Here is a 17419-nt window from a genome sequence, read left to right as displayed (position 1 = left end):
CACTGCACAAATATAAATAGATTATTACGTCTTTTGTTTTTTAACTGAAAGACCGGAATTTTCGAATAATTGCATATTATAATAAATATAATTATATTCATATTCACAAAAATTCCGACTGAAAAAAGAAAAATGAAAAAAATAAGAAATCTCATAGAGTGACTAAAATAATACGATAGAGGAATAGAAATAAAAATATTCATTTAAAATAATTAACTGAATAAAAATAATGACCACAGTAATTTCGAAAAAGATTGTAAAATTACAGAAGCATAAATTATGCACCAGACGATATTCGAACCGAGAACCTGCTACGCAGAAAGCTGTTATTGCATTCATATCTTTTAATGTTTATATAAATGAATTCCTCAACAGGTATCACAAAACTTCTACATTGACCTCAATTAGATGTGTAAATGGTAACAACTTCTCTCTTTTTCATTTATTGATCAGGGTTGTTTTTTCGTTTTTCGTTCTTCAACCAAGCAACCACGCTACAGAGCGCAGCTTTTGTTAAGGTTATTAAGCGTCACACTTTTTTTTTTGTCACTTACTCGCTAACGAGAAACAACTTGAGTGTATGGCTGCAGTGAGTGATACCTGGGATCCTAGCCTACATCACTGTATAGACAGTTTCAAAAAGTCCATCACACAAATGGGGACCTCTCCTTGTAACTGAACACTCTCTGTGTGTGCGGGCCATACTGTTATGCACCGACGTAATTTTTCTGTAGAGAGTATCATCATCAGCGAAAAGTTTTAGACCAATCGCGGAACCAGACTTTGGCAACCGTTGCATAGCCCCGGAGCCGCGAGGGGTGCACGGGCCCCTGGAGCACTAAATAAAGACGTGGGAAAAATAATAACCTATCAGGAAAAATTAAAATGCCGAAGTTAATGAAATCGATCGTCCAAGCCAAGTACTTCCCTGTATTAAAATGATCAATGCGGGTTTCGGAAATAATTCTTGCATTCGAATCAATTAGTCAACTTTAACTAGTGCCCATTGCATCTATGTACTCGTAAACGAAAGCTGACGGAACACGTGGAGTTAAAGATAAACTAAGTGTTGCATATAATTGAACATGAAATGGTTGAAATTTATCGAGACGCTGTATGAAGATATTCTTTACACACAATATTGAAAGCTAAGATTGGTAGCAACTGCAAAGAACGGCATGAATCCATACGAGTCGTTCGACTTCTATCGAAACAGTTACTGACATCAGCCACTTTTCTGAGAGTATTTATAGAGTAGACGATTAATATTTTTTGAGTCACATCATCGTATACACAATGCCGTAAGAGGATGTTTTCAAATGGTACTCACTGCTACAAATTACCCATGACCGAAATGAAATAATTTGTTACACGACACCGCTACAATGTCGGACCCACTGCACAGAGTATCATTTGATCGCCAAAGTAAGCAGAGAGAAGAATCAACGTATTAGCAACTCAAATTCCAGTGGCGTCCGCAAGTTCAGTAATAGGGAGACGAAATTCCAATAAAATTTGGGCTTTGTACTGGGACTGAAGATGCAAACTGCTCTGGCTTAAAAACCAAAGCTGGCCCACCTTCTGTAATTATACGTGATCAGATCCCATCTCATTCTGTTTTATGAGAAAAATCAAATTAAATTTTTACCAAAAATACTGTCCACTGTTTGAAATTCATCTACAATCGTTAAAATTCTTATAAAAAATTATTACACGTAATATGTGCACGGCATATGTCTGTTATACGGCAGCATGGTGGCACTCTTGACTAGTCGATCAATACCTGTTTTCGAGCGAATACAGAGATCATTTGTCACGGAAACATAGTAGAAGAATCTATTGTTTATAGTATTCTTCTCTAATTATTCCTAGTATTCTTCTCTAGTTGCGAATGTATGACATTCACTTCCCCAACATAAAATGCCGCAGACAAACGTTGTTAACAAGTCTGGATGACTGATTTGTAAAAGCAAATTACACTGAACATACATGCAGTGTCCAATATCTCCATATTCATTAAACATGCATAAGTGACAACTTACGTGTTGCATACGCAGAAAGTTGCAGTCCGTTACGTGCCTGTGTTTTTGCTTTCATGGACTGCCAGAACTCAAATGATTATTGATGTCTTACCTTAGGGCCCGCTATTGTTGCTCCGCGATCTTCAGTGCATGTCGCAGCGGATCGAAACAATTACGTTTTTCGCTAGTCGCTTAGACTCTCACTGTTGCCACGCAACGGTCTTTGCCGCAGCAGCAACCTCGATATTGTTGAAAACTGCGCCACTTCGCGAAGGGGATGAAATGCAACAAATCTTCACCACACAGCGATAATAGAAGGCGCGCAGCTCAGGTGGGGCGACCGGGGCGATGCCTCCGATGATAATGGTCACCTGTAATGAAAAAGAAATAGGAGAGAAAAAGAAAACTTAAAATTGGGAGGCGGAAAAAGCTTTTAATATTGATCGGTTAAGGGAAGTCTATTTCTAGATTAAAATAATGTTAAGCTGGTAAGGAAATCATTCCGGCGTAAAGAAATGGGAGCCATTTACCTCCTTTATCCAGATAAATGTAACTCTGCAGTACAGTACCAACATCAGATAATTAACTATATAGAGCGAAAGTGCCAATATGTTTGCACGTTTTCTGGCCAATGCCATGACAGAGGATTCGTCATGACTGGCTATTACAATGGCACTTTAAATGTAGTCCCAAAATGCGCTGTAGAGACTAAGATGTTAATCAACAAATAACCCTGTATTCCGATACAGTCGAGAACAACCCGTTTTTTTGTTGGCCACAGTATGAGACATTAGCACGATTGAAAAATTTGTTCTGTGATTACTTCCAAGGTAGAGCTGAAAACAGCAAACGCAAAGCGTTGGCCTTGCAGAAAAGAAACCTTCTACGGACTGAAATAGAGATTCGATTGCATTCTTAAAGCTCCGAGAAACATAATTGGTAACAGAGGAAAAGCAAAGCACCAAGTGTAGCAACACGTCATAAAAACACGAACTTCCGCTTTTCAGAGTCAATAACATCGCCTAGAATGAATAAATACAGCTAACGGCGTGTTATTCTGAGGGTATGTACGTTACAGCTGCGTTACTTCCTAGGATCGTCCCATAGAGGATTAATGTTTAACGTCCCATCGGATGACGAAGCTATCAGGAACGGAGTGAAGACTTTCATGGGGGAAGAATAGGTAAGGAAGCCCGGTGTATTCTTTTCAAAGCAAACATCCCGTCATTTGTCTCAACGACTTAGTGGTCAATCACGGCAAAACTCAGTGAGAGAGGGCAGACAGGGCTTTGATTCACCGTGTTCCAGAATGCAAGCCCAGTGCCTTACTAGTGCTGTGAAAGATAGTACATGGAGTGTAAATTACCTAACAGAGTTATAGAGCAGCAATTCGACGAGCTTTGTATGGACGAGAAGCTGACACACCCAATAACTGAACTTAAAACGCCTTTTTTATGCAATGACTGAAAACATCTATTAGCAACTAAGTACCTGGTTTGAGGAAAATGGTTCAAATGCCTCTGAGCTCTATGGGACTTAACTTCTGAGGTCATCAGTCCCATAGAAATTAGAACTACTTAAACCTAACTAACCTAAGGACATCACACGCATCCATTCCCGAGACAGGATTCGAACCTGCGACCGTAGCGGTCCCGCGGTTCGAGACTGTAGCGCCTAGAACCGTTTGGCTATTCCGGCCGGCGTTTGAGGAAATTATATATATATATATATATATATATATATATATATATATATATATATATATATATATATATATATATTTATTGCAGATACCTACGTAGCAATAAAACCTCGAAACATGGCTACTGTTTGTTACGGAGATTTTAAAAGTGAACTTATTCAATGACATTTTTTCATGACATTTCTCTTTTGATATTATCACAGCTAAAGTTGGTAAGATTTTTATTTAAAATAAAAATATAAAAATGTCTTGTATACGAAACTTAGCAGTACTGAATTCAAATACCCTGAAGTATGCACAACCGTCTTGACGTATCTACCAACCGAGGTGAAACAGTAGTTAGTGAACTGGGCCCGCATTCGGGAGGACGACGGTTCAAATTCGAGTCCGGCATTCTCATTTACGTTTTCCGTAATTTCCCTAAAACGCTCCATAAAAACGGTGGGATGATTCCTTTGAAAGATCACACCGATTTCCTTGGCCATCCTTGAAAATTTCAGAGTGTGTGCTCCACCTCTACTGTCCACTATGTCTACGGGACGTTAAATCGTATTTTCCTTCCTCCCTCGTATATCTAATAAAACCTACGTATATTGAATCACAGAACGTTCTTTTTCTAAGCCAAAACTGTTTCTAAAATGGTTCTAAGCACTATGCGACTAATTAAACCTAACTAACCTAAGGACATCACACACATCCATCCCCGAGGCAGGATGCGAACCTGCGACCGTATCGGTCGCTCGGTTCCAGACTGCAGCGCCTAGAACCGCATGGCCACTCCTGCCGGCAAAACTGTTTCTAAAAACTACTTACTGTGGTAGATCGTGTTATGTATGGAGTCCCACTGTGGGCTTCATGAATGTGGTAATTCTCATGAGATTAAGCCCACGTTGGGCACTGGAATTTTTAGCGGAGATGTAATTGACTTCCAGTTTTGTGGGTGACAGGCTCGATCATAATTAATCAGACATAAAGACAGCTTCTCAATGGATGTGTGCAGGACATTAGAACGACTGAAAGGTGGAGACAGTAGTAAAATCAGGGCAGTTCCATAAAAGAACAAAATAAATCAAGAAACATCATTAACTATGTGCTCTCAAACCAGAAAGGACAGAGATGTGTTTTCTGAGGACTGCCTTGTCAGATATCACCAAAGTCTTGAATCGCCGTTGGCAGAGCAATGTTGGTTGTCGGCGGTCTCCGATTTGTGCCGGGATGTGCCTTGTGCAGTCACCTTGTCCTTGATCTCTGCGGGCAGGCACTGCGTGGTGGATGATTGACTGCTGTCGGCGGTTGCATTACCTGTTCCCTTTGTGGCTGCTTGATTGATATGGGGGTGGGGACGAAACAGCGAGGTTATCGGTTCCATCGAATTAGAGAAGGATTCGGAAGAAAGTCGGCCGTGCTCTTTCAAAGGAACCATCCCGGCATTTGCCTGAAGCGATTTACGGAAATCATGGAAAACCTAAATGAGGATGGGTGGACGTGGGCACATCCAGCGTGCTAAACAGTGCTTCACCTCGCTCCTTGTTCCCTTTGTGCAGACAGAGAGGATAAGGGCTGTGGTCCACTGACGAAGGGTAGGAGGCTGGGCCGTTCACCATTCAAGTATTTGCGTGACAAGGGGTGGGCACTCCGAAGTTTTAAATGCAGCTCGATTACGGAAACGGCAACCAATGCGTTGGATTAGAACCGTTTGACTGTGGTCAGAAGCGTAACTTCCACGCCAACGGAAGATATCGATTGCAATTGACAGGCGACAACAGAAGCGTGAGCGTCACATGGGGCCGCTTGCTTGCAGCACGGAGCTAGGTAAGCGGCCGTGGTTCAATCTGTAATAGTAGATGGGAAAATGTAGAAACGGGCACAGCTGTAAATATGGACACTCCTTCCCAAAGGGGTACCGTAGGTACTCCAGACAGGTGGCCATGTGTGTCAGCAGTACCACTTGTTGATAGATGACAGAGAGTAGCCGGGAACTTCTTTCCTCAAGTAGTGTGGATGCAACGTCGGTTGTTGTGCGAAATGGGCCGGTCTTGTGGCCCAGCGGTTCTAGGAGCTTCAGTCCCGAACCGCGCTGTACTACGGTCGCAGGTTTGAATCCTGCCTCGGGAATGGATGTGTATGATGTCCTTAAGTTAGTTAGGTTTAAGTAGTTCTAAGTCTAGGTTCGTTGAAATCAATATGCAGTGTGTCCCGGTAATCAAAGAACAGGCTGAGCATCACCGAGTTCTAGGAGTTCTTGGAGCGAGGGGACGATGGATGACACTACTGTATCGTCAATGCTTTCGACACAAGTTCCAAGTGGTGGCACCAACTTTCGTGACGAGGCTGGCCTTGCTCGTGTGTTGTGTCCCATAATGGGTGACGCTGACCTCCCAGATCGTCCGGCCTCTTGTGTCAAACCGTGATCAGCACGGAACTTAAGCACCATTCCGCAACAGCGATTTTCGGCAGACCTGCTGCCCAATATACATCCTTCATTCTCCGGTGGATGTGTACCAGTGTTTGCCCTTCGACAGCCACGAAAAGAGTAACAGCACTTTTCTCCTTTTTGGATTCATCTCCTAATAGTTCTCCTTTCCGTATTTACCGTGTCACACTAATCCTTTGCCTACAGGGCGGAGCTTATGTACCCGCATCAGAGTCGCGCTACGTTGCACATGCACTGCTGGAACGCCCTCAGGCGGAAACTTTTTGTCGCCACTTATGATTAAATTTTTACGGGACCCTCAGATTGCGAGTCCTACTCGCACTTCTCTGTTTCTGTTTTCTGAACTTGGCGATCTGTGCAGTTGATATAAGGAGAATTTAGAAGAAATTTTTAGGTGTGCACTTAATTCTATGGCTCATTTCTTTGAAACCTTATACAGAGCCAAAATCCTGCAGAGCTCGCCAAGTTCTACTTGTGATTCGTTAGGTCCTTGTGGTGGAACTTACAGAGCTTCAGGACCAAGCTATTATATCCCCTATTTCCATCAGTCAATGAAAGACACCTATGGTCGTCATTCAAAAATCGAACAGATCGTTACACATTTGTGGTGATTGTATGTCCACTATGAACCGTTAGTCAGCCGTTGACCTCTACACGATGCCTCGCCCAGAGGAACAGCTGAGTGGACCACTGTGCCCGAGCGATTCTTGGCGATTCAGTCCGGAATCGCGCTGTTGCTACGGTCGCTGGTTCGAATCCTGCCTCAGGCATGAATGTGTGTGATGTCCTTAGGCTAGTTACGCTTAAGTAATTCTAAGTCTAGGGAACTGTTGACCTCAGATGTAAAGTCCCATAGTGCTTGGAGCCATTTGAAATATTTTTTTGGAACTGTTGAATTGGTGGACTCAGTGCACTATTATTCAAAGATTGATTTAATGGATGCCTATCTCTGACTCCCATTAGATAATTCATCACGTCGGTTGCACGTCTTAAATACGCCATTCGCTTGGTAGGGTTTGCAAGTGCAGCTGCCGTTTTCCAAAAGTATATAGAACAAATGATTCAAGGTATTCCGCACAGTGGCTCTGAGCACTATGGGACTTAACATATGTGGCCATCAGTCCCCTAGAACTTAGAATTACTTAAACCTAACTAACCTAAGGACACCACACCCATCCATGCCCGAGGCAGGATTCGAACCTGCGACCGTAGCAGTCGCGCGGTTCCGGACTGAGCACCTAGAACCGCTAGACCACCGCGGCCGGCTCCGCACAGTGTTAATTATTTGGACGATATCAGTGTTACGGAATCGACGCAGTCGGAACGTCACAAGAATATTGATCACTTTCTAAAGGGCTCCAAGAAAAACGCTTAAACTGTGTGTAGGAAAAGTGCAGTTTCTTTGCTCCAAGCGTGAAATGCTTGAAGAAAATTCTTAGTCACAGCAGTATCACACCGACGCACCAACCTCATGTATGTCATGACAAATGTGCCAGCCTCTACTAAACTTAAACAGTTACTGTCGTTTCTGAGCAAAACCCACATACTGTGCCAAGTTCGTTGCCCATGTGGCACAGGACGTGCACCTTCTCAAGCAGGTGAGCAAATGCTCTGTCATATTTGAGCGGTCGTCCGCTCGTGAACGGGTTTTCGGCGCCTGGAGGGAGTTCCCATGGCGGTGCCATTACCACATACGATAAGCCTGCTGTTGACACTCGTGGTGGTCGCGTCCCAACACGGCATTCCGCCATTTTTAAGCTCCCGGATAATACAGCGCATCTTCTACAGCAATTGGAGGTGTTTGTAAATTGTTACCACGTTCACACCATCAACCAAAGCACCAGGTCCCTCTTAGCCCCAACTCGGAACTCGATGGCCTGGAAGTTGTTTTGCCCTCGACAAAACCTACAACAAACCCGCACGATTTCACAATGACTGCCTGAGAGGCAGACACGGGATCGCCCTACATTCCATTCCTGAATAAAGTCTTATCGGCGATCAGAAAGGGTAGTCAGAGCGTGATACTCTCGTGACCGACCTGGCTTTTCGCAATTGTTTCGCATTGTCTATAGGATCAATGCCAGTAAGGGGGTCTTTTCGGTGACCACAGAGGGCTATGAAAGCCGGTTCGGCCACGAATGTTCCAGCTCCTTCCTATTTAGCATTGGCAAATGACGTGTCTGAAGGCTTGGCCAGGCACGACGTTTACTGGTGCGGCATCAATGTCAACAATTAGCGCACGTGCCACTCCTGTGGAGCCTGCCCCTCCACAACGTGTCTTGCCATGTCCCCGCATTGACCACCCGCGGGCTGAGAGACCACGTCTATTTCGCTACGTCATTTCAGAGCGCTATGCGGCTCTGGGTAGTGGTCGCCCTCTCGAGCTTCCCGTATGCGGCGTGGACGCCGACCACTGGCGATCCTCCCTCGTGGAGGTCAGACATGTTCTATTGGAACTGTGACAACGGGTATATCTTCCCTCAGGTGCCCATGCAGACCATCATGGGGCAAGTGTCACATTCGAATGCCCCAAAAATCTGGATATTGCACAATCCGACCAGCTGGCCAAATGGAGACTCACGATGAGGTCGCCTTCAAACTCTGTTAGGTGCTGGTGACGGCGTCTCACACGAATATGTGGCATCTTCCTGTCCACAAGGGTCACTCAACACCTGCCGCTATTCACTCCCTTTGTACACACTACTATGTCTACCAACAACATTTATCACGAACAACGCAAATGCATTATGATGGCGTGTCTACCTGTCACACACTATTCCATCTCTAATCATTTTCATAGTCGCAAATGGTGTTTACGTTTATAAAGTCACATGGACAATGGAGCAAGCTTTCTGGATGCTTCTTTTTTTTTGTCTGGCATAAAATTTCATCAAGGCCTGGTATCATTTTCGCTTCTAGAGGACTGTTGGTTACGCAACACACACAACGAATTTAACTGCCGTACTGCACGAGTTTTTTACCCGTCGAAGAGTTAGTATCTCGCTTGCGTGCTGTGAAATTCGTCCTGCGAGGTTCCGTGACTGGAGGTCATGACGTCAGACGGGTTGTGCGCAGCGCCTGGAACAGGCGGCGTCCGGCTGTCGACCCATCTTCCGGCGCCGCGCCGCTACTTGTTGCCGGGGCGCTGGGGCGTGCAAATATTTGTGGGATCTCTGGAGGGGAAGCACCCCCTCCCACCACCCCTAAGTCTCGCTTGCTCTTCCAGCGCCGCCCCTCCCCGTGGCGCGGCGCCAAAGCGTCGCATCGCCTGCGGCCTCTTTGGGGGCCTGTGATGAGATCGACGCGTCGTGGAACGCGGGAGCCATGAAAACAAACATCCGGCCCGTCTCCCCGTCATTCATCCCACCATCCCTCAAGCAATTGTTCACTTCATTGCCGAGGGTATGATGGTTTTATTATCGTTTAAGTGCCTTACTGTTTTAACAGTAAATGGAGCAAGGAGGCACGATCGTCTATCTAGCCCCAAGAGACCTCTCTTAGTTTGACGTCAGTTCTTGCACGGAGAATTGGGAGGAAACAACAGTTCTCTAAAGGAACAGCTAATGGCTTTCAACTTCGGTCAAGTATTTTTGCAACGTCTGCATCCACACTCTGGAAACCAGTCCGAAGTGCGTGACAGAGAATCCTTTCACTGTAATGACATAATACGGTTTTTCCTATTCCTTTTAAGTCTTAAGTACTGTAACTAGTTTCATGTCTTCAAGGTCACTACACGAGGAATACATAGCAAGTTGTATTACTTTCCTAGATTTCTAACTTCGTAATGTTTCTTACACATTTATAAGAAGACCTTAGAAGAATAATTGACACCTAAATGTAACATTTCCGTGACACTCTCCTGTCAGTGAAACTAATCCCTGACTATACGCGATGCTCTTCATTGAAAACGTAGGACATTTCTTGTTAGTTGTATTTGGCATTGGAATTTTAACGTTAATGTAGAATGAGTCGCATGAGTATTTGTAAGCAGTCTCCCTTTTAGCCTGCTTGCATTTTCCTAGTATCTCACTTGTGAACCGGTGGATACTACCCACTTCATGTTCAACTGTGACTATGTGATCATTCCATATCTCATCCTCACAAGTCATTACACCCAGGTATTGAGATCAGTAAACCGACTGATACTGTGATTCAGTGACATTTTAATTACAGGGCGCTACGAATTTGCGTTTCGTGATATGCCATCAGTACTACTAAAGAGAAATATTATCAGGACTTGTGATATTTGTGATTTTTATTTTTCAGAGAGTAGGCCTACTTCATTAGAGAAAACTGTAGCGTCTGTATCAAATCTGAGACTACAGTTAGTGCTATCTGCCAAATCGTCACTATTTATACAATTTATTGCGGATTAGTGGCCGCAGTGACATTTGTTTATATTCTTTTCGGATTTGTAAGTGAATGATGAATCTTAAGTCTGTAACGTTTTGCATGAAACCTTTCGAGCCTCCTCAGGCGCTATGGAAACCCTCCCGCCAAAGTACAATTTTGAATTTTTAACGTATTTAGTCTTAGGTAATGATGCACGATGCACCCATCGCGTTGTAAGTAGAAGAACATCTGCACTATTTCAGTACGCCCTTTAAGTGTGAAAACTTGTTTGTTGATATACCTGTATACACACTGATAAACCAAACATTGCGACCACTGCTCACCGCGAGAGTGAACGCCGTCTGAATGCGTTGCGGGCGTGTGATATGGTAAGGTAAGTGTATAAACGGAGACGAGACGAGTGGGGAATCATTCTTATGATGATAAAGTACCGTGTAACCACGAGAAGGCGACAACGTGACGGTCGTTTACTGTCTCACCAAGTAATGCAGAGGTCGGAGGCTTTCCCAGTCCGTAAAGCTGCATAAGCGCAGATCTACTCTGTAGGAATCAACATGGATTCCGGAAACAGAAATCGTGTGAGACACAATTCGCTTAATTTGTTCATGAGGCCCAGAAAATATTAGATACAGACTCCCAGGTAGATGCCATTTTCCTTGACTTCCGGAAGGCGTTCAATACAGTTCCGCACTGTGCCTGATAAACAAAGTAAGAGCCTACGGAATATCAGACCAGCTGTGTGGTGGATTGAAGAGTTTTTAGCAAATAGAACACAGCATGTTGTTTTTAATGGAGAGACGTCTACAGACGTTAAAGTAACCTCTGGCGTGCCACAGGGGAGTGTTATGGGACCATTGCTTTTCACAATATACATAAATGACCTAGTACATAGTGTCGGAAGTTCCATGCGGCTTTTCGCGGATGATGCTGTAGTATACAGAGAAGTTGCAGCATTAGAATTTGCAGCGAAATGCAGGAAGATCTGCAGCGGATATGCACTTGGTGCAGGGAGTGGCAGCTGACCCTTAACATAGACAAATGTAATGTATTGCGAATACATAGAAAGAAGGATCCTTTATTGTATGATTATATTGATAGCGGAACAAACACTGGTAGCAGTTACTTCTGTAAAATATCTGGGAGTATGCTTACGGAACGATTCGAAGTAGAATGATCATACAAAATTAATTGCTGGTAAGGCGTGTGCCAGGTTGAGATTAATTGGGAGAGTCCTTAGAAAATGTAGTCCATCAGCAAAGGAGGAGGCTTACAAAACTCTCCTTCGACCTATACTTGAGTATTGCTCATCAATGTGCTATCCGTACCAGGTCGGGTTGACAGAGGACATAGAGAAGATCCAAACAAGTGTGGCGCATTTCGTCACAGGGTTATTTGGTAAGCATGATAGCGTTACGGAGATGTTTATCAAACTCAAGTGGCAGACTCTGCAAGAGAGGCGCTCTGCATCCAAGTGTAGCTTGCTGTCCAGGTTTCGAGAGGGTGCGTTTCTAGACGAGGTATCGAATATATTGCTTCCCCCTACTTATACCTCCCAAGGAGATCACGAATGTAAAATTAGAGAGATTCGAGCACGCACGGAGGCTTTCTGGCAGTCGTTCTTCGAGCGAACCATACGCGACTGGAACAGGAAAGGGAGGTAATGACAGTGGCACGTAAAGTGCCCTACGGCACACACCTTTGGGTGGCTACCGGAGTATAAATGTAGATGTAGATGTAGATCTGTGGCAGTCTGAGGACGGAGTACACAGCACGTACAGCCACCAGTGATACGGAATACATCGTTCAGTACACAATGCCGAACATGAGACTACGCATCAGTTGAACCCTACGTGTTTCCATGTTAGTCCGATGACATCGTCGATTACGTTTGCAGCTGGAACGAGATCATAGAAATTGCACGGTGTACCAGCGGAAACATGTCGTTTGGTTGTAGGAATTACTTTCCTTGTTACGCTAGAGCGATGGCAGGGTCCAGATACGCCGTCATCCAGGCGGACGGTTGCTCGAAACATTCGCCGTGCCTCCGACCCCGCACCTCTTCCTCTGCTAAAAAAAGAATCATTCTCCCGAGCTTCTGTGGGACCTATAAATTATTCATAATCGAAGGCACACTGACAGCTGAGAAGTGAGTGGGAACTGTTGCGGATCTGCTCCGTGCCTCCATGCTTGATGTCTTCCCCGGCGATGATGGCGTCTTGCAGCAAGATAACGCGGCCAGAATCCTGCTGCAAGGGTTCGAGTAGCGGGATTGTGCACACACGTTGATGTCTTGGCCAAAAAATTTGCCTGTCCTTTACCCGATGGAACACATGTGGTAAGTTGTCGGGAGCCAGCTCAGCACCTTCAGACCTCTTCCTCTGCTAAAAAAAGAATCATTCTCCCGAGCTTCTGTGGGACCTATAAATTATTCATAATCGAAGGCACACTGACAGCTGAGAAGTGAGTGGGAACTGTTGCGGATCTGCTCCGTGCCTCCATGCTTGATGTCTTCCCCGGCGATGATGGCGTCTTGCAGCAAGATAACGCGGCCAGAATCCTGCTGCAAGGGTTCGAGTAGCGGGATTGTGCACACACGTTGATGTCTTGGCCAAAAAATTTGCCTGTCCTTTACCCGATGGAACACATGTGGTAAGTTGTCGGGAGCCAGCTCAGCACCTTCAGACCACTGTTCCGTAACTAACGGTGATTGCATGACACCTGCATAGAAACCACTGGAAAACTACCACTGCATTTTCCAGTCATTACTACGTAGAATCGCTGCCGTATGCGTTCCAGAAGTTGATCAACACGCTACTAAGCATGTGGACACATAGTGAACCGTGTTTACACAACTAATTTATATATATCAAAAGTACTTATCAAACATTACTCAATCTACAAACGAGACTGACAACATTTTATTGATAAATATCTTTGTGATCCGTATTACTCAATAAACATCAGAAATAAAATACTTAAAAAATTCCTTTTTAGCAGCAAGCAAACTGTATATCAGTTCAAATACAACATTTTCGAAAGTAAAAAGAAAAATCAAATCTGTCATTTCGTTTTGCATAACGTAATATATTTAACGCACATCAAAAAGGTTCAAATGGCTCTGACCACTGTGGGACTTAACACCTGAGGTCATCAATCACCTAGACTTAGAACTATTTAAACCTAAATAACCTAAGGACATCACACACGTCCATGCCCCAGGCAGGATTCGAACCTGCGACTGCAGAGGTCACGCGGTTCCAGACTGAAGTGCATTCTTGTTCACCCTCTGTTAGAGTGCTGTTCTGCGGAATGGGATACTTACGAGACAGGACTGACTGAGAACATGGAAAAGGTCGAGGAAGTGTAGCTCGATTTGTATTATCTCGAAATAAGTGAAAGAGCCTCATGCACAAGATGCGAGAACTGGGGTCCCAAATATTAAAACAAAGGCGTTTTTCGTTGCAGCGAGATCTTTTCTCCAATTTTCTTTTCCGAATGCGAAAGTATGTTATTTACACCTGCTTAAGTAGTTAGAAATGATATTTGTAAACAAAACAACAAGAGAAATCAGTTCGTACGTTTGAGTGTTGGTTTTCCCGCGCGCTGTTGGAGAGAGGGACGGTAGAGACACAGTGTAAAAGTGGTTTGCTGCACCGTCTGTCCGGCACTTAAGTGTGAATGGCAGAGTAGTCATGTAAATGTAGATCAAACGGAAATATAAGGGACGGGATTAATTAAATCAAAAGCCTATTTCAGTTTAGTTGCTGTATTTCGACTGAGAAAGCATAGACTGTTAACTGAATAATGTTTGAAAATGTGAACATATCTCAGTTAAACACTGTTGAACCAAATATCGCTTAGACACAAGCATCAGAACGTAAAGCGGGTTTAGCAAACTGAACCAATTCATTCCGGTCAGTTCCTGCATTAAGTGCATTTAAAAGGATGTGGAGTGATGCCAAGATTTTCTGAGTTTATGTTTGACAACCTCGAAACATTAAGAACTGAGTTTCTGTATCATGACTCAAGAAATAAAATCTTCCCCAACTACGTCGTTCGAATACTCGCATTTGTAGTGACAACATACGCAACTGAGTTGGCAATTATGATCTCATTCAGCGTACACTGACATAAACAAAGTAGCATCCGGAAGATAGAATTTTCATACCATCACTTCCAACGTACCTGGATTATTGCAAATTTCTTACTAAAGATAAATGCAAGCGTGTTGAGCATCTGCTAAGCATACCCTGAGCAAAATGCAATGTAAGTGAATGGAACAATATTTGCATGCAACGAAGATTAATTACTCAAATATGAGGGCATGGTACACGAGGTAGAAATTTTGAACAAACGAAAGGTGTAAAACAACAAATCCAGATGTATGAAAAAGGATAATACAAGAAGAGATGTGATATACTAGACAGCCATTATACCTACGAACAGACATAGAGTTACAACACCTAACATCCCTTCCGAATAGTATACCGCAAATCGCAAAATTAACTGTACAAAATGTTTAGCGAATGATAGAAGTTGTTTGTTAGTCGCTTGGATTTAATAGCGGTTAATACAGAGATGGATATCGATCATTACTTTCTGAAACAACTGAAAACGAGAAGAAAGACCAAAATCATCCACGGCGAGTTCACATACAAAAGTCAACAAGGAAAGCATATGAGTTTCATTTGTACTTCAGTTTCCAGTCATGTGAAAGCAACCCAACTTCTCGCTGCTTGGGATCTAATCATCATGCTGAAGGTCGGACCTAATCAAAGCTCTGGCTCTGCAGTAAGAAATCCATGCTGTTCTATGTGTCACAGAGATCCACCGCTTTCGTGGACAGGAACAATATGCGACTGATCGTCTGTGAGTCGACAAGTGACTTACACACAGCACGGGTACACGAAGTATGGAAGGTCGCCAGTATAAAACAGGTGCTTTTCATAGTGAGCCAGAGGAGCGTCCCAGTTAGAGAGGCAGGGACAGATGGCCTGTAGAAGAGGTGAAGCGAGATTCATGTGTGTGTGTCTGCAGGCAGTCGTATGGACCTCTTTCACTTCGTCACATTCAATATTGAAAGAATGCAAGACTGGGTCGTTCTTCATAAGGGGTCTTTACTGCTGTTGGTCTCTGATATATCGAATCAGCACTCATGTAGCAGCACTTGTAGCTGCCAATTGCAAATCGGTGTGGTCGAAAGTAGCACCTTAACAACAAATTAAAAAGTGTAAAATATTTTATTCTGTATGTGTTCACAATCATACTGACAGCTGGGTTTGTACAATTCATTCAAGAGACTCATACACTCCTGGAAATGGAAAAAAGAACACATTGACACCGGTGTGTCAGACCCACTATACGTGCTCCGGACACTGCGAGAGGGCTGTACAAGCAATGATCACACGCACGGCACAGCGGACACACCACGAACCGCGGTGTTGGCCGTCGAATGGCGTTAGCTGCGCAGCATTTGTGCACCGCCGCCGTCAGTGTCAGCCAGTTTGCCGTGGCATACGGAGCTCCATCGCAGTGTTAAACACTGGTAGCATGTCGCGACAGCGTGGACGTGAACCGTATGTGCAGTTGACGGACTTTGAGCGAGGGCATATAGTGAGCATGCGGGAGGCCGGGTGGACGTACCGCCGAATTGCTCAACACTTGGGGCGTGAGGTCTCCACAGTACATCGATATTGTCGCCAGTGGTCGGCGGAAGGCGCACGTGCCCGTTGAACTGGGACCGGACCGCAGCGACGCACGGATGCACGCAAAGACCGTAGGATCCTACGCAGTGCCGTAGGGGACCGCACCGCCTCTTCCCAGCAAATTAGGGACACTGTTGCTCTTGGGGTATCGGCGAGGACCATTCGCAACCGTCTCCATGAAGCTGGGCTACGGTCCCGCACACCGTTAGGCCGTCTTCCGCTCACGCCCCAACATCGTGCAGCCCGCCTCCAGTGGTGTCGCGACAGGCGTGAATGGAGGGACGAATGGAGACGTGTCGTCTTCAGCGATGAGAGTCGCTTCTGCCTTGGTACCAATGATGGTCGTATGCGTGTTTGGCGCCGTGCAGGTGAGCGCCACAATGACTGCATCGACCGAGGCACACAGGGCCAACACCCGGCATCATGGTGTGGGGAGCGATATCCTACACTGGCCGTACACCTCTGGTGATCGTCGAGGGGACACTGAATAGTGCACGGTACATCCAAACCGTCATCGAACCCATCGTTCTGTCATTCCTAGACCGGCAAGGGAACTTGCTGTTCCAACAGGACAATGCACGTCCGCATGTATCCCGTGCCACCCAACGTGCTCTAGAATGTGTAAGCCAACTACCCTGGCCAGCAAGATCTCCGAATCTGTCCCCCATTGAGCATGTTTGGGACTGGATGAAGCGTCGTCTCACGCGGTCTGCACGTCCAGCACGAACGCTGGTCCAACTGAGGCGCCAGGTTGAAATGGCATGGCAAGCCGTTCCACAGGACTACATCCAGCATCTCTACGATCGTCTCCATGGGAGAATAGCAGCCGGCATTGCTGCGAAAGGTGGATATACACTGTACTAGTGCCGACATTGTGCATGCTCTGTTGCCTGTGTCTATGTGCCTGTGGCTCTGCTAGTGTGATCATGTGATGTATCTGACCCCAGGAATGTGTCAATAAAGTTTCCCCTTCCTGGGACAATGAATTCACGGTGTTCTTATTTCATTTTCCAGGAGTGTACAATTCAGATGACAAACTGAGTACGCTGTAGAGCTGATAGCATATACTTATTAGAACAGTTATACATACTATCAACAACAAAAAATAAAGTACCTGTATCAAGTTTGAAGTCAAAAATCTATCTCTGTTGGGAATCAATAGTGACATTCATATGTGTGACACTGTTAGGAGATGTGATTCACT

The 17419-nt window shown here is 44.8% G+C and overlaps 1 protein-coding gene across 1 annotated transcript in view; it reads left to right on the top strand.

Moving 5' to 3' along the window:
- The first annotated feature begins 9207 nt into the window (after positions 1–9207).
- Positions 9208–17419, top strand: part of LOC126273365 (uncharacterized) — an 87296-nt gene continuing 79084 nt past the window's right edge. The window contains exon 1 of the mRNA XM_049976914.1: positions 9208–9446. Within this exon, the coding sequence (XP_049832871.1) occupies positions 9208–9446 (239 nt within the window). The remainder of the gene's footprint in view (positions 9447–17419) is intronic.

The sequence above is a fragment of the Schistocerca gregaria genome, chromosome 5, assembly GCF_023897955.1.
Source record: "Schistocerca gregaria isolate iqSchGreg1 chromosome 5, iqSchGreg1.2, whole genome shotgun sequence".
Taxonomy (NCBI): domain Eukaryota; kingdom Metazoa; phylum Arthropoda; class Insecta; order Orthoptera; family Acrididae; genus Schistocerca; species Schistocerca gregaria.
Note: the sequence above shows the minus strand (reverse complement) of the source record. Positions and strands in the feature narration are given on the sequence as shown.